At 32.2% G+C, this 23,007-nt stretch overlaps 2 protein-coding genes across 12 annotated transcripts in view; both read right to left on the bottom strand.

Annotated features, from left to right (window-relative positions):
- Positions 1 to 2,914: 2,914 nt before the first annotated feature.
- LOC122401239 (max-like protein X) lies at positions 2,915 to 4,924 on the bottom strand. The gene is made up of 5 exons (XM_043403240.1): positions 4,582 to 4,924; positions 4,180 to 4,329; positions 3,680 to 4,059; positions 3,484 to 3,597; positions 2,915 to 3,399 (listed from the first exon to the last, which is right to left on the bottom strand). The coding sequence occupies exons 1-5, from the start codon at positions 4,616 to 4,618 to the stop codon at positions 3,343 to 3,345; spliced, it is 738 nt and encodes a 245-aa protein (XP_043259175.1). The 5' UTR covers positions 4,619 to 4,924; the 3' UTR covers positions 2,915 to 3,342.
- Positions 4,925 to 6,846: 1,922 nt separating this feature from the next.
- The window catches only part of LOC122401288 (F-box only protein 28), a 36,623-nt gene continuing 20,462 nt past the window's right edge, over positions 6,847 to 23,007 (bottom strand). The window contains exons 1-9 of one of the 11 annotated variants that reach the window (XM_043403343.1): positions 16,874 to 17,013; positions 16,503 to 16,751; positions 16,320 to 16,420; positions 14,212 to 14,583; positions 11,569 to 11,849; positions 11,198 to 11,446; positions 10,925 to 11,120; positions 10,452 to 10,828; positions 6,847 to 10,252 (exon numbers count right to left, since the gene is read on the bottom strand). In XM_043403343.1, coding sequence (XP_043259278.1) covers positions 9,866 to 10,252; positions 10,452 to 10,828; positions 10,925 to 11,120; positions 11,198 to 11,446; positions 11,569 to 11,811 — 1,452 coding nt within the window. In that variant the 5' untranslated portion in view covers positions 11,812 to 11,849; positions 14,212 to 14,583; positions 16,320 to 16,420; positions 16,503 to 16,751; positions 16,874 to 17,013 and the 3' untranslated portion in view covers positions 6,847 to 9,865. The other 10 variants (XM_043403351.1, XM_043403344.1, XM_043403345.1 and 7 more) reach the window with 10 other exon arrangements.

Below are 23,007 nucleotides of genomic sequence, written 5' to 3'. Positions count from 1 at the left end.
ATTTAATTAACGTATTAACATTTTTTAGTTAGCAATAAAAGGGGCAAATAAAATATTATTAACAAATTTCATGTATCTCGTATCTAGAAATTATAATACATGTCTAATAATATTAAATTTATTTGTGCCGTTCATCGAGAAGATTTATAAGAAATCTCCGCTTATTTTTACCAGTGTATTTCTCACATTTTAGTAGAAAATGTCTGGCTATCGTTTATTTTATAAAACAGTAAATTTGCCTTTCACGAATTTCGCATAAAATAAACAACGCATGCTACTACAATCTGAAGTAATTGGCATGTTGTTAGCTAACAAAAAACCGTAATGGTCTCCATTGAAAATTATGGTAACTATTATCGACAGCCAAAGCCATACTGCAATCTGTGTAATCGCTGGCACTGATAGCACCTTCCCTTCTATGTCGATTACTAGATGAATTTCTTGCATAAACACGATAAACAAACGATAATTGAATTTAAATGTTCCCAAGAAACAAAATATATAGTTTATGAGAAAAGAGTTTTGCTCTTAATAACTATGAAAAAAATCATTGTACAACTGTTGAGCTCTTATCTTTTTTATGCTTTAACGATTCTTTTCAAGACAGTATACTTTCATAAATGTTATTCGACTGAAGCGAAAGTTTCGTCATAAAATTTGTCCACGTATGAACACGAATGACTGTAGAAGCATTTTCGCGCAAGATTTGGAATATTTGGTGAAATATATCTGAAATGTCGCTGGTGCGTGACTAAAATGTCTACCTTTGAGCAAGTTGCAGTCACGTTTCTGAAATATTTCGAACAACGTTGCTGTGATATAACGGGGACGTTGAACAAAGATTTCCAAAATATTCTGAAACATATTTATATTTATATTAGTTATACTGGGTGTTCGACCACCCCTGGGAAAAATTTTAATGGGGGATTCTAGAGGCCGAAATAAGACGAAAATCAAGAATGCCAATTTGTTGATGGAGGCTTCGTTAGAAAGTTATTAACAATTAAATTCACAAATTTCAAATCGTTCTGGAAAAATTATTTTCGGTTGCGGGGGTCAATTACAATCATTTTTGGTGAATACACATACCTCCGAAATCCTAGGCACTTTCGAGAAAAAAATTTCTTACCGAAAATCTAATTTGGTGCCTACATTTTTCAACGAAAAAAAAAAATGTCAAATCGTTCTGGAAAAATTATTTTCGGTTGCAGGAGTCAATTACAATTATTTTTGGTGAATAAACATACCCCCAAAATCCTGCACATTTTCGAGAAAAAAATTCTGTACGGGCGAAACTTTAAACGTTAATAACTTTTTAGCAAAGCCTCCATCAAGAAATTGATATTCTTGATTTTCGTCTTATTTTGGCCTCTAGAAACACCCATTAAAATTTTTCCCAGGGGTGACTGAACACCTTGTACATTAATTGAACGTTAATTATAATTTGACATGAAGATTCTTATTGCATTTAGGTTTAGACGTTGTCTCACCGTGAATTATTAACATTCACTTTTCGTAATCTTCTATTTCAAGCAACTAAAAATTTGTTGATATAAATTGTTACTTAATAATGGAAGGCTACTGTCAACTTGTCCATAAAACAGTATAGAAGACAAAGCAACTAGATAATTGATCACCAGAAGCGATATACAATGTATAATACTACAACATGATCAAACTTTACTTCGCGTCTTTTCGAGACAGAGCAGTTCGTAAACTTTTCATATTTTTCTAAAGAATATTTACAACATACAATTTTTGATCCTATACGATACCTAAGTAATGTTTTTTTACCACGAAAGTACATTTTTAGTGAAAAGATTTATCTGCTATAAACATGGAAAGGTGTGCCAGAATTTTGAACGACAATGTTTGTATACGTTTCAAATTAAACAAACTAATAACAAACACTATACATAGTATATGTATAACGTGAAAACTATGTTTTCAGAAGAACTGACAAAATATTTTTATAGATATAAGTTAGATTATAAGATCGTCCTTCCTTAATCTTGGCAATAAAAAGCACAATATTGTTTTGTCTACAAAATATTTCTGATGAATCTCAAACAGATAGAACTAGATCCTCTAAAGTACACTCGATATGGAATATTCTCGAGCTGTTCACTCAACGATTTTTCACCCGTACGTGACTACCGACGAATAAATTGGATTACAGGAAGAGCGGATTGATCCTTCAATTTCGCATCCAAGATATCCTCGTTTTAAAGAAGCAGAGTTTCTTTGTACAAAAGACAATATTTCTTTATAGCAAATTTTAATCACTCTTCTATTTTTTACACATTTATTTTGATAAAAAGTACTTTATCAATCTATAGAAAGTAGGTTTACAATTGCGGATATTAAAAGATAAAATAGACTATAAAAAAGACGTTTCTTTTTACGACTGTCGTAAAAAAAAATAATCACGATTGTTTTGTCATTTCTTCTATGGTATTCGAATAAAATAAGAAATAAGAAGGAGATTGTCTCTTTCGAAACAAAACTATTTCAATTTTTATTCAGAATTAATGTATTGATCTTTGTTACAGATGGTTTAAACATTGACTAGGAAGATTATTCGGAATATAATGTAACATGGGTGACGAAATATCAATTTTCTTGGTGGTAATCCTCGCTATTAGCGGTTTAACGATGATGAGCGCGTTGCTGGCCTGTTATGCCTGTATCTTCCGGGACCTATGCTGTAGACCCGAGGACAGAACAAAAAGAAGACGTCCTCATAGTCCTCACCATGAACCTGACAATCCTAATAGACCTAGATTCGATGCAATACTTTTAAATGATATTACGCAAGGAGAAAGTATGCCCACGGAATCTGAGAAAATTTAATTAAAAAAGAACTCTAATATAAAATTACTATTACGATGTGGATTTTTTATTAAGAATTGACAATACTGGAAGAGAATTAATGTGGATGATTATAACCATAAAACATAAACATGGATGATGGGACTTTTATTTCAAGCTGCTATATTGGAGTTAATATATTATGTACATACTCGAATATATTCGTACATATATGTACATACGCTGTATATCATACATATGCGACAAAGTATATGTAATAAAAAATTTCTAGTAAAAATATATAACATCGTTTAGTCGCCAATAACGGCACGAGGAAGTTCTACAACACATTACATGTTTATATCTGCATCTTTATTAATATATAAAATAAATTTTTATTTATATTTCTCGTGCAATCATTATGCCACCCGTATTGCACATAAAACACGTACCGACGATTGACCTAAGTATCAGCGAAAAATTTATATAAACATCGTATTGTGCAATTATAAATTTTAGTAATATACTCAGCTAGCTGATTTGGCTGTTAAGCTGTTGGAGTACAGATAGTACTACATTGCGCAAAGTCTGAAACATTTGTTATGTATTTATTAAACACCATTTATTAATTCATGAATAAAATATATACAATATGGAAAGTAATTTATTTACCAGTGGTTTGCAATGTTCCTCCAACCAACTAAACACACACCCAGATAATTCTGCAAAATTTGCTACAGAAATGTTATTAAATGTTTGAAATAAACGATCCATAATTGCCTGAAACTTTATTAAAATTTTAATTACAAAATATGTCCAAAATAATGTAAATGTAATCTCACTATTCGCAAACCAAATTTAGATTTACCACTTGAAATTTGGTTTCATCGGATATACGCATTTCAGCCTGTCCCGGTTGGGTTTGATGAGCTTTAACAATTTGCTCATAATTAGCTTGCATAATACGTAAAGCAACAACATCTTTTCTTAGTGCGTTACGGTCCTCCTCTTGTTTTTTCTTTTGTTGCAATAAAAATTGTATATAATCAATTGATTTCTGAAGTACAGTAGCCTTGGAAAGCTTATAACCTGATGAATCGGTATGCTGGCAAGCAGGAACCAAATCTTGAAGAGAATCGTATCCTTTCTTAATAGCATCTCTTCGCTTCTGTTCTGCTTGAGTATGTGCTTCCCTCCTGCGTTCTTTATAACTTATCGTTGAATTTTTATTATCACTGTCTTCATCCTCTACAAATAATTAGTTTTACAAAATTTTTTTAAAAATATAATCATCTTTTACTTTGGAAAGCTTATATAATATGTTACTTTATAAATTAATTAATTAGTCTATATAATTCAATTACTTACCTGTATTATGAGCAGATGAAGATGGTGTATTTACAGAGCCAGTACTACTACAACGAGAGAACGTATATTTCTCTGTAGGACTAGACGGCTCTAGCTTCATATCACTATCTGTTGCCATATTACCACCTCCACCACGCATCGTTATGTTTGCTACTTACACAAAACAATAAATATTCACTAAAATTTATTAACTCCTCTTTAATGTCTTATATAAGAACTAATAAACCAATATTAAATTATCTTTATATCGTAATATTAAACGTCAGCTATTATAAACAACTTAGTACAAAATGTATAACTTTGTGTAACTATTGTTATCAAATGTATAACCATGGAATATTTAATAGCAACGGAGAAACGCAGTCGTAAGATTAAAATCGTGCAAAGTACAATTTCACTCACATATTTCATATCCATCTTTACGCAACGTATCTGCCATTACGTCAGTGATTAGTTTGTGGAGGGATCAACGTGAAGAAGAAACAAAATGATATTAAAACGCGTACGTGGAAATATTACAATAGAATTGCAACAAGATGCACCGAAAGTGGAAAATAAAGGAACACAGTTATCTATAAAGATTCGTTCAACAAACCGTCATATTAATAAAAGCACTAAAAATCTACGAAATTTTTCTAGCTTGTACGAAACACGATCAACATATTATAAATTTTATAAACAAACAATCCTCAAATTATTTCGTGATATTACTATACGGCCATATTCGGCGGCAGTAATGTAACTGTTGAGAGTGGTCGACAGTGTCGATACCGTCGACTCGACAGTCGGACAAAGCAGGTTCGCCACCTATCCGTAGCAAACGGAGCATAAACTGTCAAACAAAGCCACGTGCTCGACTAGCAGACGAAAATGAATGTCAAGGGTCGCGGTAAGCCAAGAAGAGTAAATCAATTATCTAGAATTCAGTATAAAATGATAATACACTCGACACTCTTGTAACTTTCTTAAGTTAATCGAAAGAAAACGTATATTTTGCACACGTAAACGTACGGAAAGGCATTATCATTGTTAAATATGTATGAACTTTTGTTTAAAATTACCGCGCTTTCAATGCTTAGGCTATTGTCCGTAAAGGGCACTCGAGCTGAGCCGCCCTTGTGATAGTTGCGATGCGACTTTCTCTTGCGCGCTCTAATAGAACGGCTCTATTCTGTCGTCTTCAACCGGCGCGTGTATGTTCGACTGTTCTGTTATCGCGGCTTTTCTTTTTCATGTATATCTCGTTCGTCCTTTTTATCCATTAAAATACGCAGCATCTGTCTTTTCCATGACGAAAACTTGTATCCTAATCTTTTATATTATTATAAAGAATACATATCTTTTTCACTTTCGTTGAAGTCAAAATCTATTCGCAAGAATCGTAAACTGTATTTCGTGAAAATTATAAAATAAAACGTAAATAGAAATGGAGTTCGGTAGTACAAAATGATAGTAGATTCAAGACATTTGGGCAACTGTAATTTTTCACTGCTATTGAGTCATAAAACAGAAACGGAAGTAGAAAATATTACTTTAGCGAAAATATAAGAATATCTATATAGTTTTCAAGGAAACTAAGAAATAGATTGAGTAAAATAATCGGATAAGAGTGATATTAATAATATTTTGCTTTTACAATGTGAAATCTATTATATTACAAAATCAAGGTCAACTTTATATGAAAGCAAACAATGCAATGCAGTTGCACTTCAACAGAAACAGAAAGTCTTTAATTTAATCCCCAAGTTGTATGCCATTTGGTTCTTAAACATATTATTTTAAAATGGGGTAATTTCTCATGATAATAAATGTAAAAGATGATGGGTTAAAAAATTTCTCTTTTATATAAAATAAATATATACCTTTTCTCGTTGTTAACAAAAAAAACATCAAATTTTGTGAATGATTTATTTTTATATATTTATTAATGCCTGATATGCATTGTACTCGTAAATAGCTAAATTTATAGTTTGTAATGTAAAAACAAATTGTTTTGTTCTTAAAAATATATAATTTGTTATTTAACGGACTTTTGGTTTTATATAGATGCTTTTTATAAACATTTGGATTTAACGAACCTTTGGCTTCGTATAGACGCTATTCTACGGACTTTCGATTTAAAAAATATTCCCCCCCCCATCCAATTAATCTACTAAATCTAAGCTATATTAAACAATTACCTTGTTGTTGTACGAATATAATAAATTAGTTTCTACAAAAGTACTATCTTCTTGCCTCATGAAATTTAGTTTTTATTCATGTTTTCCTCTGTGACTTTCATGGAACACATACCACGAAGTCGCCTTTCAGTATGTTCTACACTTATTTTGACGTACAATATAGTTTGCGCAAAATATACGTTTTCTTTCGTGTATTTTAAGAAAGGAACAAGAATATCATTGTATGCTGGACTGTACCTTTGACCATAGAAAATTTAGTGTACCTGGGTTCTTTTTTAATGTAATGCAAACATAGAAGGCATCCAAGGGTACATTTTATGTTAAATTACGTTTATTATAAGGTGTATCTAATATATTATAATATAATATATATAATATATATATATGATATATATATATATATATATCATATATATAATATATATTATAATATATATTTACAATCGCTTTAATACATGTAAAACCATTTAATATAACTCATTCTTCGGCGGTACGACGTTTCGGGCCCTAACGCTGGCAATTGTATTCCTATGTTCCTTCTCGTGTCTGTAATTACCAAAGTACACGCGTATAATATTTTCTTTGTAATTGCTTATTGTGTACCTGATCCGGAGACCATTACTTGCTAGTATGTACATACTGCGAACGAATATGGTCCTCGGATTAATTCGTGACGAATCAAAATTGAAAATTATCGTTTTGTGCTCGCAATCATAACACACGGCACTACTAATTAGGAAATTAGTCTACCTCTAATTGTGTATTCATTGTTATATTCGATTAATCTTAGTAGATTCATATACATAGTACACAACGCTACATTTGTATCGTTCGGGGACGGATAATGTCGGAAAGCCGAGGACTGTAAACTATTTTAAGACAATAAACTGGCAACGTGTATCGTCGAAAGAGTAAATATTTCAGTAGAAGTACATGAGGTACATTCAGTTATTGATTCCTAAATACAATTCTTTGAAGATTGTACACAGGATGCTGTTACATCAGGGGCCTAGATATATTCGTGTAAAAAGAGTCTTTTGATACACGATTTATTCGATGTTCTCAAATTTTCTTTTTCTTTCTTCTCGTTTTTTGGTCTGTCCGAACGTACCGCTAGTCGCGACATAAACATACAATGCAAGCATTTCGAAATTTCCGACACGGCGATTTAGTTACGCCCGCCCCCGCAATCCTATTCAACATAACATTAGGTAAAATTCACACATATTTTCTGTAGCCAGAAACGCCCCACGTGTATTTTATTTGAATAAAGGTCACTTTCCCGCAGTTAAATCGATAAAGCATCACATCGTAAATTCTCATTAAGTTTGAATTTAGTATTTTTATATATCACACGCTCTTATTCTCTCGTTCAAATTATCTCATACATGCGTGTTATGACGTACACGTGTTTCCATCTGCTCACTAGGTTTATTTTTCCTAATTAATTTTCGACATCGATAAAAAATTATATAGATATATATATACACGTATATATATATAAGCATATACATACATATATGTATATATATATATACATACGTACATATATATATTTCGGTAATATTTCATCATTAATTAATTATTATATCTTATTGTTCCATTAAAGTTTAAACTAAAGTGCTCTGTGTGGTATGCATATCTGGCAAACACCGCACTCATATATGTATATATATGTATGTATATATATACATATATATATTCATAATAAAGTATCATTTACTTATTATCAGTATCCTTTATATTTACTACTAGAATCATGAATAATAATAACTCACAATATTTCGAACTACGCATCTTAGAGATTAATTAGGATTGGTGCAAATAAAATAATTGAATCTACACAGACCGATCATCGAACATCGCGCAGGGTAACCCGTCCGATTTAAAAGGAAATTACGTAAACGCGAAATTTCAATTGATTTAGTTAAATAATTGCTCAGTGCTTCCTACTTTCCTCTCTTCATTTTTTTTCTTACGAATGTGATGTGAACTTAGTAAATTTTTATCGTGATTGATAAATTAGAAAATTGGTGTTTCCAAAATTTTTTTAAAATGATCTGACAATCATTCTCCTATAAATAATTGATCCTATAAATAATTTCCTAGCACTATTAATATTGCAATATACACCATCCCGTAAAATAATCGCTCATTTACAAGATGGCGCGTTGAAAACAAAATAATACCTTCCAAGGTATTTAATATGTTTTGCTCACGTTTACAATTCACTTTCTCCCCAACATCGCATTTTTAAGGCTCACGAAATTTTATATCAGTAAAATTGTTTTGATTTCATCGCGGTGAGCTGCTCTATTAAATTACTTTTTTTCAATTACAAGTTTACCTGTCAATATTCAGAAAGATAAACTGATATCACATGTCATTATGCAAAAGCAATTCAGTTTACAAAGCCTTTGACATTTGCTACCCATTTTATGGCTAAACTCATAACATAAGTGGTATATACACAAATCATTTTAAAGAGAAATACATTTTCAATTGAGCAGACTTAGATAAATTAGAAAATTGATATGAATATTGATGAACTTGGAGTACCTGCGCGAACCAATCCCCACTCAGTCCTCTCAGGTACTTATTTATTGTTGATACTGCAAAATAAAATTTGCTAGAATCATATCCAATGTCCACTCGAAATTTTTCGTAAAAATTTCTATAAAGACAAGAACATCCCCCGCCTCGCGGAACAAAATTCATCACGTAAAGTGATTTTTATTCGTTTAACACTGTACTAAACAGTAAAATATGTTATCGGTATTCTTTTGTAAGTTGAAGACACCAAACATACTTTGTAGTGACTTTAATACAAAGAACCTCCTTTTTGTGTGACTACCAAACATTGCATTTTATATTAATTCCTGTATTGTCTGGTGGGTATTTAATTAAACTGTTAAGGATAAAATGTTTGGGATAAAAGTATCATTACAGTAAAGAAAAAACATTCGAAATATTTTGCGAGTAAATGGTAAATCAGTGCATTGTTTCTATTCAAGGAATACAGAAGGTGAACTTCTTATTCGTCACCTCATTAATGACGTTTGATCTGCTCCATAGCAAGTGATCGTTATAAAATGAACATTTCACATCAAATTCAACGCTTCCGCTTTCCTTGTGTATACCATCGCAAAAATAATAACAATTAAAAAGGCTCGAAAAAGTTACTCCATGTTACTTTACGAACAATACAAATGATCAGCTATCATTTAGAATATTTGTAGATGTCACCATGTGTGACAAATTCGTCCATAATAAAATAGGAAAATCAATCGCGTTGGTTCCCTTCACGTGACAACCAACGTGGCTATAATTTTCAAAATGAGGTTCGTTGCGCGAAATGCAGGACGTTCAAGAAAGAATTTTGTACTTTTCTAAGATCATTTGTTTCGCTAGCATAAAGAAACATGTATGCTTTAAGTAGAAAGACCTCTTTCGAAAACCCAATAAGGATGTTAGATAGATATTTTTGTACCATGATTAGAATTGATTTACATCTTCGAACGTTTGACCTGACGTGACTTGGTGGCACGGCGTGGTTTCTTTCCGGCATCGTTTGGAGTTTCCTCTGTAGTAGATTTCCGTTTCGTAGATAATGAAGGCACAGGAGCCTTTGGTGGTGCCATTTCCACAGTCGGTGGTGGCGATGAAGGCTGTGTAACTACTGGCTGTGGAGCTACTTCAGTCGGACTTTGCGCGTCTGCTATAGGGATGAAGTCCAAACCTTCATCAAGCGTCTCTGATAGTACACCTTGATTGGTTAGAACTTGTATGTCCTCTGATGGTACCAACATAGATTGACCACAAACTACACACACTGGTATTGCTGGAGATTTCGATCGCCAATACTGAAGCTCTGTTTTACACTTGTTTAATTCCTATAAAATATATATATCTAATTTTGTAAATTACAAATTATCAACAAAATATTACAATACGTTTATAATTTTACCTTCAAATCTAAACGTCATAGATTTTCATGCTATTAATCATTTTCACAAAATATTTAAATAACAAAATATTGTTTACACGTATGTTTTCTCTGTCACACATTATACTTATGAGTACTAAGTGTACCTTAGTAAATACCTGTAGGAGCGTGCTAAATTTTCGGGAGGTTTCCTCATTCTTCTTATCATTGTCATCAAGACGTGTAGCATATTCAACAATTTGTTTTTGTTGTTCAGCTATTTTTGCCTTGCAACTCCTCAAATCTCTACGCATTAACGTTAACTGGCTATTGTATCGTTTCATGCCCTGTTTAATCTTGCGAATCCGTTTTCGTAAAACCATGTTTGATTGTGGAGGTGATACATTCGATTCTAAAAGAACAGGATCGTCCGAAGAATGCGGCGAGGATCCTTCTTCTCCGCTATTACTTCCACCCTTTCCACTTCCAACATTCAAAGGCGCGGAGTCCAGACAAATAAATGGTTTACTCACATTACTAGAAGCTGTAACATTTGAATAAAAATATATCGAAATTATATTACAAAATGACGAACTGATATAGCCTAAAAGAATTTTTAATTTTCAAATTTTCTACTTACAGGAGAATGTCCCAGCAAGATCTAGAAAATCGGCTCCAAAATAAGGAATTTCTGGTAATGTCGGCTCAATGCGTTCCTTAAAGTATTCCATAGCCATTGTACTTAAATCAAATAACTCGTCGGTAACTTTATATGGTCTGGCTAATTTTGGAGTAACTTTTATATAATGTAAAATGCGATAAACTTCGTCTAAAATCTGAAACGTAATTAAAAATTGAAACACTCATGTGATTAATTTTTAATTATATAACTCAAATGAAACAGATAATATACCTCCCCAGGAAAAAAACAACAATGTTTACGTTCAATATGCTTGCCAAAACTCATTTGGAGTAAAGTAAGTCTCATGTGAAGGGTTTCAATTATGTCTGATTCACAAGCTAATGGATGATTACGACGTGCAGATTCACGTCTTGGCATCTGTGCTTTAATTGCTTGGAAACGACTCAACATTTGTGCTTGAAGCTTCTGAAATGTGGAATTTAATATTGATCCGCAAACGCGATCCATCTGCTGACAAACCTACAAAACATAAGTAAAACATGGAATTAAATAAATTATTTTACATACATATTAAAATCATATAAATAATTCATAGTATGTGTAAAACATATATTTCGACTGTAACTATATTTTTCACTTACTGGACGTAAACGAGCCACAGTATCATAGTCCAAATAACTGAAAATCTTTTCAAGAATTTCAATTGGTAAGTTCGGAAGATTTAACTTATTAAAGATAGGTGGTTCCGAAACTGAGGCCCCGCTATAAGAACTAGCCATTGCTACAGATTGATGTCTCCTGGATGGACTCACATCTGCAACTTCTGCAACCGGCCCGCCCCCATTACTTCCTCCCATATTACTTGACTGACGAGTTGATACCATATTTTTAACGTGTTTAGGTAATCAGCTTCACCAGAAACCTAAAATAATAACTTACTGTGAATAACATTGATTTATGTATAATGATTTCGACAAAGAAATTGAGAAAATTATCTCTACCATAATCAATAACAAAAATGTAAAATGTTTTCATTAAATACAATTTTCCTAAACACACTTCTATTCATATTCTCATATAAACTATATGACAGCATATCACTGTTACTTTCACATTCTCTATACTTGTTAAGCCAAATTACACTTAAAAAATTTTTAATCAAACCAAAACTTTTAAGAAAAATTATTGTACAACAACATACTTATGAAAATTATAATTGTTTGTACAAACATTCACAAATTCTTCACACTGTTTAAAATATTCCTCTTTACAAACTATTTTATTATGAAATAAATAATTAAAACTGTCAGTCCACTGTACCAATTTATTTTCACACAACATATGTACAATTATTTCAACTTCAATAAAAAATTATTTAATCAAATTATACTACAAAAAAACATTACAAGACAAAGACTTTTAATCCCAATCACAGTAAACGCGACGTAATTTTCTATTACTGTAGGTTTGCATTTTCTTTAAAACGTTCCACTTAAAAACGAATTATTAAGAATAATCGTGCTACAGAAACTGCACAAAATTTTGTCACAGTATCGATGAAAAACAAAATCTGCAATGTAACCTAGAGAGACTTTCGTCAAATTTTACATACGATTTGGTTCTAGTAATCGATTTTAGAAAAGTATAAAAATGGTATATATTAACAATGATGTTAATAAAAAATCAACAAAAACGTCGCAAGACGGGAAGTAAAATTTCCGACCTTCGGTTAGCTTTAAACTTCGATACGAGGAATCAAAATCTTGGGTTAAAAAAATACCCTAGCAATACAATTGATATTAGTTTCGGTGAACGACGAATATCTGGAACATCCTCACCATAAAAGTGATCACCTAATGCCTTCATCGACGAAGTACAGTAATCAAGAAATAAAAAATACGAACAGATGCGCATAAATATATTTACCCGCCAGCGTAACGAAATGGCCGTGTTGTGCACACAACACGCACGACAAAGTTGTACAAACTCAATGCAAATCGAAGCCGGATAAAATTTAGAATAATAATATTCAAAATACTATATAAGTTACATAGTATTTCAAATATAAAAACATAAAAAAGGATAGTTTTACTTGAATAGTCGAAAAATTAAATAAAGAAGTTTCTCTTTGCTTTATAGTTTTAAACTACTAAATAAAATGTGTTGCTCTCATTTCTGAAGTATTTAAAACATTTTAAATATATTATAATAATGCAAATTAATCTAAAATAGACTATGAACTAAAGTTGGGTAATAGTTGAACTATTATTCTAAACAGTAGACAAAGTCATATTAAACAATATTTCAAATATAATGTAAGAACTTAAAGAACAAGATAGTTTTATTCGAATAGCATATTTTAAATATTTTACAGTGGTAAAAATGATGATTAGAGACACTTTATGAATTTATACTTACATTTAACTGAACAATTGTTGTTTACATTTATTAGATCCTCAAAAGTGCATAACTAAAAACAGTTGTGCATTTTGCAATTCTCTTGCGGCATGTAGCCACAAAATATAACAAAGTGAGGCTCAGTTTTAAACTCTTGACATTCCAATGTGAAACTTAAAACAGATTTGCCAAGTTGATGGTCTATAAAATATTTCTAATTTAAAATTATCCAACTATGGTATACAGTCTGCTTTAGCCTAATTTTCATAATCACAAGATATCCCAAATATTTCAGATACTTTACGATCAAAAATAAGATATTTTATTTATTACACTGAACAAATCACTCAAAATAAAATATTTTTACTTTATTCTTTGACTATTAAAGTTTTAATGTTACATTTGAATATTGCTTAATTAGCATTGACTTTGATATCTATTATTTAAAACAGCATTTTCGATTCTTCTATTTTAAATAATTAAATAGCAGATTTAGACTCGTTTGTTCGAAATAAACAATTTTTTTTAAATATTGTACTTCCACTTTCACGATACTGCAAGTAAAACGTTATTTTTGAACGTGATATTTAAAAAGTTCAATGCAAGTAAAGCAGGACTTTATTTCGATAATGATGAATCAGACTTGAAAACAGAATATCCTATTTCCTATTTAGTGATTAAAAGACTTATTTTACCCAAAGGTGTATTTGATGGAAACAGAGGGAAACCGGGTGACCGTGCGCAATCGATGCACCTAGGACTTTTCTCTGTACATATTTCGGAAAAGCTGCGTACGTTTTAGACACTGTGTAATTGAGATTATTTGTCGCGAGAACGATGAAACAAAGAAAAAAAAGGACGCGTGGATATCGAGAATGAGCACATACCCCCTGTTAAATGACGAAAAGCAATCAATGTATCCGTGTTGGTGTTTTCAGCGACATTTTGACGGAGATCCCTTCCTTCTCCTCACGACCCTTGCGAACGATCTCGTTCTCGCTCCGTTTCACTATCGAAGTTTCTCTCGTTTCTTCTCGAGTAGCCCTATCGCTCTCGTTTGTGGTACCCTTCTCTATGCCTCTCTCCGTTTCTCTTAGCGCAATATACTCGTGTAACTATGGCGCACTCACACACACGAATTCTACCCGGAAAAAAGCCCGCGCGTGCAGCGTTGAAATGGTTCTTCTTTTTCGTTACCTATCCTGAGACCTGTTTTTGTCCCCTTCAGAAAATCGCAGTTGGGTGCATCGGCTTCGACTCTATAAATACCAGAATAAAGGATAACAATCCCACTATCTAATATAGTCCGTTCGCTGATAAACGGGAGGTCGGCTGCGAGGTATAATTTATTCTGTAGTTTACGCGGTTCGTTTTTACTGCGAATCGTTGTTTTCAGAGTCAGAATCGAGATCGGCGCACAAACAACGCCGACGTCGACGATGACGACTATCGCGACGAAACGTACAATACATACATATGTGTATCTGTAATATCGTCACTTCGTTCAATGGTTTTGTCACATTCTGTGAAAACGTACCCACCGAATCACGAACGATTCTCGATTGGTCGACTCGCGCAGGCCAGTTCGCAACGAAGGCTATTCCGACAGCATTTTATTAACTGTCCCACAATTCGTGCAGGAAAATATCATGCGTGGCTTTTGAGATACAACATTTCATACCCGCTACCGCCACGGACCTAACAGACGGTACAGAGAGTAATATTAAGGGCAAGAAAAGCGGTACCTGAATTGCGGGGAGAGGGGAAAAATGACCGCCGAAATAACCTTCAACCATCTTACTTTGATGAACCAATGGTGCCATCTGTTCGAAGCGTGGCAAAATTTAAACACATATGCGTAAGTCAAGAAACTAAAAACAAAGTTGAGATTTTCATTTGTTTTATGTTACATTGATTCATATATTATAGTATTATGGAACAATTTTATTCAAATACTATATATATTTTTAATAGATTGCTACTGCTTTCAGTATCCCTATTCTATTCCTAATAATGATCGATATTGACGATAAAACATTTTGTTCTATAATATAAAAATATTTTTTAATACACTCAACCACGAAAATCTAAATATCTAAAAATGAAATATATATGTTTTACATCAGTTTTATAATCACCGGCATATATTAGGAGCGATATAAATAATTTACAATCCTATAAAAATTGTTTGCATTATCGTGTATAGGAACCTATGTTTAAGAATACCAGGTAATAGAGAATAACTGTTTAACAGTCATGTAAGAATACAGTTTTATTTAAAAGAATGCCTTTTACTTCTCGAGAATCTTTTATGAATGTAAAAATAAAATATTTTGTAATAATAAGTTTAATAAAGTTTATTCTGCGATCAAATATAAAATATAGATCGTTAGTATATTATATTAATTATAAAAATAAAACTTATTGTGTCCATTTATAAAAACACGTTATACATGTATGGCTATTATACTCTTCAATATTTCGACGTTTTATATAAATAACTTTTTCACGTATCGTACAAACTTTCTACTACAATAGAAGGATACCGCAACTACTTTTGATTTGAAAGTATTCCATCGATCACTTGAATCACCGTTTAAATTTGCTATACATCATACGCAAACTATTGTTAGCTACGACTGTATCTAAAAATGCAGAGCATATTTGTAATTCGTTATGATAAGGGGTATAAAAAAAATTATGATTTTGACAAATAGACCCTATCCGGCTACTTTATCAAAAATAGAATTCAGTTGTTTTTGTACACAACAATAATTAGTATAAATATATTTTTATTTAATTTAATTCTTATAAACCACATTTTCATATATGTTTTGAATACACTGATTTTATAATTTACTATCCCATTGGCTTTTTTTTTTAACTAGATCAATAAATACGTGACCCCTTCTCAGACAGGTAGGTGCTATAGTAGATCATACTACTTGGATGACAGATTATATCAAATAGATCAAAAATATGAATCACGACGAACCTGTTACTATAATTCCAAAATGATTATCTTCTTTTGTCCTATTTGGCTAATATTGAAGTAGCTTTTATGTAATGTAAAATGCGATAAACTTCATCTAAAATCTGAAATATAATTAGAAACAGGAAAATACTCGTATAAAATAACATTTTTAATTGTACGATCTATACGAAAAGGATAAATTACCTTTCCAGGAAAGGAGCAACAGTGTGCGCGTTCAACGTGGTTGCCAAAACTCATCTGAAGCAAAGTAAGTCGCATGTGAAGTGTTTCGATTATGTGTGATTCGCAGACTAATTGATGATTACGACATATAGATTCGGGTTTCGGTATTTGAGCTTCAATTGCGTTGTAACGATTTAACATTTGCGTTTTAAGCTTCAGAATTGTAGAATTTAATATTGATGCACAAATATGTTCCATCTGCTGGCAAACCTGCAAAACATAAATAAAATATGGAATTAAATAAATTATTTTACACACATATTAAAATTGCATAAATAATTCATGCTATTTGTAAAACATATGTTTCGACTGTAACTGTATTTTCCACTTACTGGACGTAAACGGGCCACGGTATCGTAGTCCAAATAACTAAAAATCTTTTCAAGAATTTCAATTGGTAAGTCAAGAAGATTCAAGTTACTAAAGGGAGGTGGTTCCGAAACGGATGTCTCGCTATAAGAATCAGCCATTGAAACAGATTGATGTGCCCTGGAAGGACACACATTTGCAACTTCAGCAATTGAGCCGACTCCATTACTTTCTTCCATATCACTTAACCGACGAGTTATATTTGTAACGCTTTTGAGTAATCAGTTTCGCCAAAAATCTAAAACCACGATTTATTGCGAATAAAAATAGTAATAAGAAGAATACGTCTTTAGACAGTTTATTCAGCTGCCTTCCCCAAAGTCAATAATTGCTTACATAACAATATTAATAATATATGAACTTCTAAAATAGATGATACATAAAAAAAATACAGAATTTACAAATATAACAATGCAAAAATTAAGCCAGAAATATTACATTGGAATGTGAAATAACGAAATTCAGATTTGAGTCAAAATGAACTCGGGCACTGCCATTGTAAAAATTGTAATAAGAACTATACAAAATTCCGATGTAGTACGTACGGAAAATAAGTCTGCAATGTAACGGATTTTCGACGTTTTTTACAGACGATTCGGTTCTACTAATTGGCTTTCAAAGAGCAAAATGTGATAAATATTGAAAGCGATGCTAACGAAAAGTCAACGAAGATGTTATTACGAGACGGAAGCTAAAATTTTCGATATTTAGTTAACATCTAAATTTCGACGCGTGGAATCAAAATCTTGGATTTAAAAAATACTCTAACGATAATCAAAATATTATTTTAGACAGTAGTCAAGAATGTTAATGCAAATTACGAAGATATAAGAAAATATAAGAAAGAATAGTTTAACTTGAACAGTCGAAAAATAGAGATAACGTGTTGCATTTTAATGTTGCACTTTAATTTACGAAGCATGTTGTTGCCATTTTTGAAATATATTGAAATAATGAAAATTAAGATAAAGTAAACTGCAAATTACACACTTAAATAAAGGAGACAGTGTTATTTGAGGAGTATGTTTGAAATATTAAAAATCCGTTACAGTGGTGACTAGCAGTATAAGGAAAATAGCAGAAAGATCAGACAGTTGTCCATTTTGAAACGCTCTTGAGGCATGCAGCCAAAATGAATTGGGGCTCAGGTTCAGGACCATGACATTTCAATATGAAACTCAAAACAGATTCGCCAAGTCGATAGTCTACTAAATATTTTTAATTTGTAATTATCTAACTACGTATGGTGTACAACTAACTCCGCCTAATTTTTGTAGTCACAACATATTTCAAATATTTCAAATTGTGATCAAACAAATGTGATCTAAAGCGCAATGAAAATCATCCGTTTTTTAGGCAAGTGATCACAGGGGACGAAAACTGGATTTTATAGAATAACATTGTACGTAAACAATTGTAAAAGTGGCAAAAGAGGTGGCATTAACTATTGCAAAAGTTTGACTGCGCGCAAAGAAAATTTTATTCAATGCACAGTGAGATTGAAAGGTGATTATTTACTACAAATTTTTAATCACGTAATTTGGATAAATATTGTTTCCAATTGATTCGATTAAATAAGAAACCGACTCACAAACGATTCCCGATTGGTCGACTCGCACGGGCCAGTTCGCAACGCACGCTACTCTGACAGCATTTTATTAACTATCTCGCAATCTGTGTAGGAAGGGATCATATCTAGCCTCTGAGATGCGAGTCTACTACCACAGCACACCTGAAGGACGGTGCAGAGTGTAATATTTGGGGCAAGAGGTGAGAAGCCTCAACTTCGAGGGGAAATGATCTTCAAGATGACCTTTTGCCATCGTACTTTGGTCAATCAGTGGCGCTATCTGCTCAAAAAGCGGCAAAATTTAAACGCATATCTTCTTTCACGTGTTATGAGCTAAAGTAATTACTTACTACTTAGGTAATATAGAAATTTTTTTTAAAAAATGCCTTCTACTTCTTGATGCATCGATGGACTCTTACTAATTTAAAAATAACGCACTCCAATATATTTATCAATAACAAGTTTAATTAAGTCGATTCGATGATGGTTAAATGTTGATCGTTGCCAGGTTCTATTAAATTTAAAAATAAATTTGATGTGTTCATTTGGAAACACTACATGGCTGACATACTCTTTTGATCTTTTTGTCTTGATAGGCACACGGATACGGATACGGGTAGCGGAAGAGTATCGCAAATTACTTCCTTTTTTGGATTTCATTACAGTATTTCATGCTGAAACACCGTTCAAACTTGTTATACATCATTTACAACGCAAAGTTTTTGTTAGAAGCCACACAATAAATTCTGCAGTATTTGCTACGGCTCTAATTAAAAATTACGCCATTTATGCCACATTCTATGTTAAAATAAAAATGTTTAAAAAAAAAAATGACAACTTAGACCACTCACTGATCTAATGTGTCCATATCAAAATCTTGATCTTCAAGAGTCCACTAGCGACATCTTTATATGCACTAATCAATAGTAAGAGTGCACAATTCGAATCAATAGACGATAGAAAGATCGTATAGATAGAAACACAAATTATTAAGATTCGAATGCTAATTTAAGCTATTTTATTATTTTTGTAAAACAAATTAAATTGTATCTATTTTCATATACATGTATGTATATACATATATAAACTTAAAAAATACAGTGTTTATCTATAGGTGAACAATCTTTTAAGGGATTATTCCACATGTCATAATAGGATAAAAATGAAAAATGATGAAATTGTGTTTGGCACTTTTCATAATTTCCAACCTGCACGGAGATATAGCAAACAAGAAACATTAAAAAAAAATTTGTTTAATACAAAATTAAAAAGGAAAAATATTTTTTACATGATTGTATTTATATTTAAAAAAAAAAAAAAACTATATCCAAAATATCCTGATAAGAATGACACACGAAGGAACTAATTTAAAATACGTTTCTAATAATAGCTCACGTGACAAAGCATCATTGTTTTCACAACTATACATTTTTTCATACGTGTCTAAATATACACAATGTCTCAAGAGTATAAAAATATCTTCAATGTTGCTTGATACCTCGGAGAAGGTATAACATAGTTTTATTTCTTGCGTTATTAAAAATAAAACACTATTGATAGAGATCTAACATAAAAATAGAGTTTTAATTTTATAATGTGAATTTGAATATGAATTGTTACATGTACGTGATATAAAAAAATGTTTTTTTCTAGAATTCAATATCTTATTCACTTTGAATACACAAATTCAATCATTTAATTTCACGAATTGTTCCGACGAATGTCTACTTTTGCAAAATAAAATCTTGACAATTGTAAATTATTAAATTATTTACACGCAAGATATAGAAAACATTTACTATCTCTCTAGTTCTTTTTTTAAACCAGATCAATGAATACGTATCCCCCTCTCGGGCACGTACTATAATAGATCATACTACTTGCATGACAGTTTATTAAAATGGCCAAAAATATAAATCACGACGGACCTGTCACCGTCGCTCCAAAATGATTATCTTGCTGACCTTTCGCGAATGAATACGCCTTTACCTTAGTCCTCTTTCCAAATATATTGCCACGAGAATTACTTTTACACAATATAGCAATTTCTGTAACAGTTACATAACACTTGTGAAATTGGGTCTAACAATCTAATAGTGGTCGCATGAAATCTTTATTCCGAAACGTAACAAATCAGGTGACCTTCATAAAATATTTCAGGTGCTCGTTGAAGCAGCTGCAGCTAATGTCGATATTTCGCATAACTCACAGGAATCCAAGTATGTAAATCCCGAAGCTTTCATTCCATAATAATTGCTACTAATGATTATTGTTAAAATATTTTTCTTTCGATTAAAAATTAATCGATACGGTCAGAATAATTTAACGTCATAAAGAGTACAAAGTATTTACAAACAAAGTGATTTTTAAACATTTTTCAGTTTTCGTCTACGTGCATACGCAGTTGCAAATGGGTCACATTGACCGGTTAGATTTTTCCAACATCAAAATTGAAAAATTTGTAGCACGTGTAACGTGTAATAGAGACTTCTTGACGGTAATCGATGTCTCATTCACAAAGAACAGGATACCATTAGGTATTTATCCAATAATGTCCAGCGCACTGATTAGGTAATGAACGGTAACTCCACGAATCTGGGGCCGATAGAGAAAACCACGAGCGGAAGGGAATCTAGCGAAACGGAAGCTAATACATCCAGAGTAAAACATTCGGTCTTGTTTTCAACGTCAAAGAGCCGCAAGCTGCCACTCACGTGTCGCAAAAGCCTTAAATAGGAGACTTCCTTCCATCGTATCAATTGAAAAGAGTGTAACAGTTTGCAGGTTCGGATTAAAATTTTTTAGGCCCAGGGCTTGTAAACGATTAGGGGCTCTTTCGACAAGAAAAGTGAGGAATCGCAGGATTTGTAAATATTTTTGAAAGAGTAAACGTTATCTTTAAAAATGTCAACAGTTTCAACAAACTTTTTGTATATTTCAAGTTTCACTAATCGCAACAAAAAAATTTCATTTTTAACCATCTACTGACCTTTTATACTACAACCAATGAACTACACGTTGGTAGTCAACTTGAAAGAATTTTTGCTTAGATTTCTGAGTTATACAATGACCGAGAGAAAATCTTGGCGACTGATTATATACCTTGTCTAGTTAATGAATGGTATTTTAAACACCGTGAGTGTATACACTCCCTAGTGTTTGTTTCTCTTGAGTAATTGGCTAAATTTAATTTTCGTACGTAGTGGTTCGAATCGAAGTAAAATATTTCAATTTCATATGATTGTATACACTCCCTAGTGTTTGTTCCTCTTTAGTAATGGAGTTCCTTGTTGTACATAATGGTTTGAGTTAGTTTGTGACTGTTAACATGACGATAGAATTAACGACGAGCAATAGAAATACAACCATTTTAAAAAGAATCTTTTAAAGGTTAACTATTTTAATTCACAGGTACAGCAATAATTAAATGATAAAATGAATGAAATGATGTTCACCATTAATAATATCCTTCGTTACTACTTTCTAAAGATGTTAGGTAGATATTGGTAAGTAACATATTGCACAACGATACAGTGGAACCTCGATCATTGCACGAGAGTTTCGTTCATTGCACGATGGTGACAAGTAAAGGGGACGCTAGTCAAGCAACAAGTGAAGATGGAGAAGTTACGCACGAGCCACAAGCAGTGGGGATACGCAGTGCCAGCTTGTTCTCATTAAGTTGTTTGCCTTCTCATTAAGTTGTTTACCTTTTATTGCGGAAGTTTTCAGCACCAAATCTCTGCAATAATCAAACTCCTACTGTACATATGTGAATGAATTTTCAAAAAGGAACAACACTCGCTAGGAACTTTGAACTAGAAACACCAAAATACACACTCGCTTACCAAATTAGTAAAGTTAAACATTCACTGGTAATTACATAAATTTACTGACTCACCTATACGGTAACATATACAGGATGATTCCGAAATCATAATATTAACGATCTTGACATTGTTTATGAACATAAATAGCAGTAGCATTGGCCAGCCAGTAGAAGATCGGACGAACTAAGCAGATCGTGGCTGGTTTAAAACGTAGTAATTTTACACAAGAAATCATCTTCTGTTTCCAGTTGCACCACGATTTCAGGACCACCCTGTGTACCTTACGAAATTGCACTATAATTTTACGCTGATCTCAGTAGAAAAAAATCGAGGCAGAATGCCAAAGACAAACATTCGATGCATAGGAACACGTCTTACATGCATAAAGTTTATATTGTTAACGAACGTTAATTACCATTTCGACCAGTATCTACGGCTATGGAATATTTAAAGGAGACGTGTATCGCAACAGCCGTATTTGCAATTTATTGTTACACAATCCAAGTCTCAACTTTAAACATACGATACGCGAGACGGGAGATAACAAATAAAGCACTAAATAATGTAACGGAGCTGCATACTGATTATAGAATCATAAAATCCGAATGCAGATCTATTTCATAGAAACGCGCGTCGAGTGATAATTGACAGAGGCATTGCATACTTCAGTCGGCGTACGAGCCGAAGTACCTCTTCT

The sequence above is a fragment of the Colletes gigas genome, unplaced genomic scaffold, assembly GCF_013123115.1.
Source record: "Colletes gigas isolate AHSC1104 unplaced genomic scaffold, ASM1312311v1 Colletes_gigas_Sc00023, whole genome shotgun sequence".
Classification (NCBI taxonomy): Eukaryota; Metazoa; Arthropoda; class Insecta; order Hymenoptera; family Colletidae; genus Colletes; species Colletes gigas.
The sequence above is the reverse complement of the archived record's forward strand: the minus strand, read 5'-3'. Positions and strand labels throughout refer to the sequence as shown.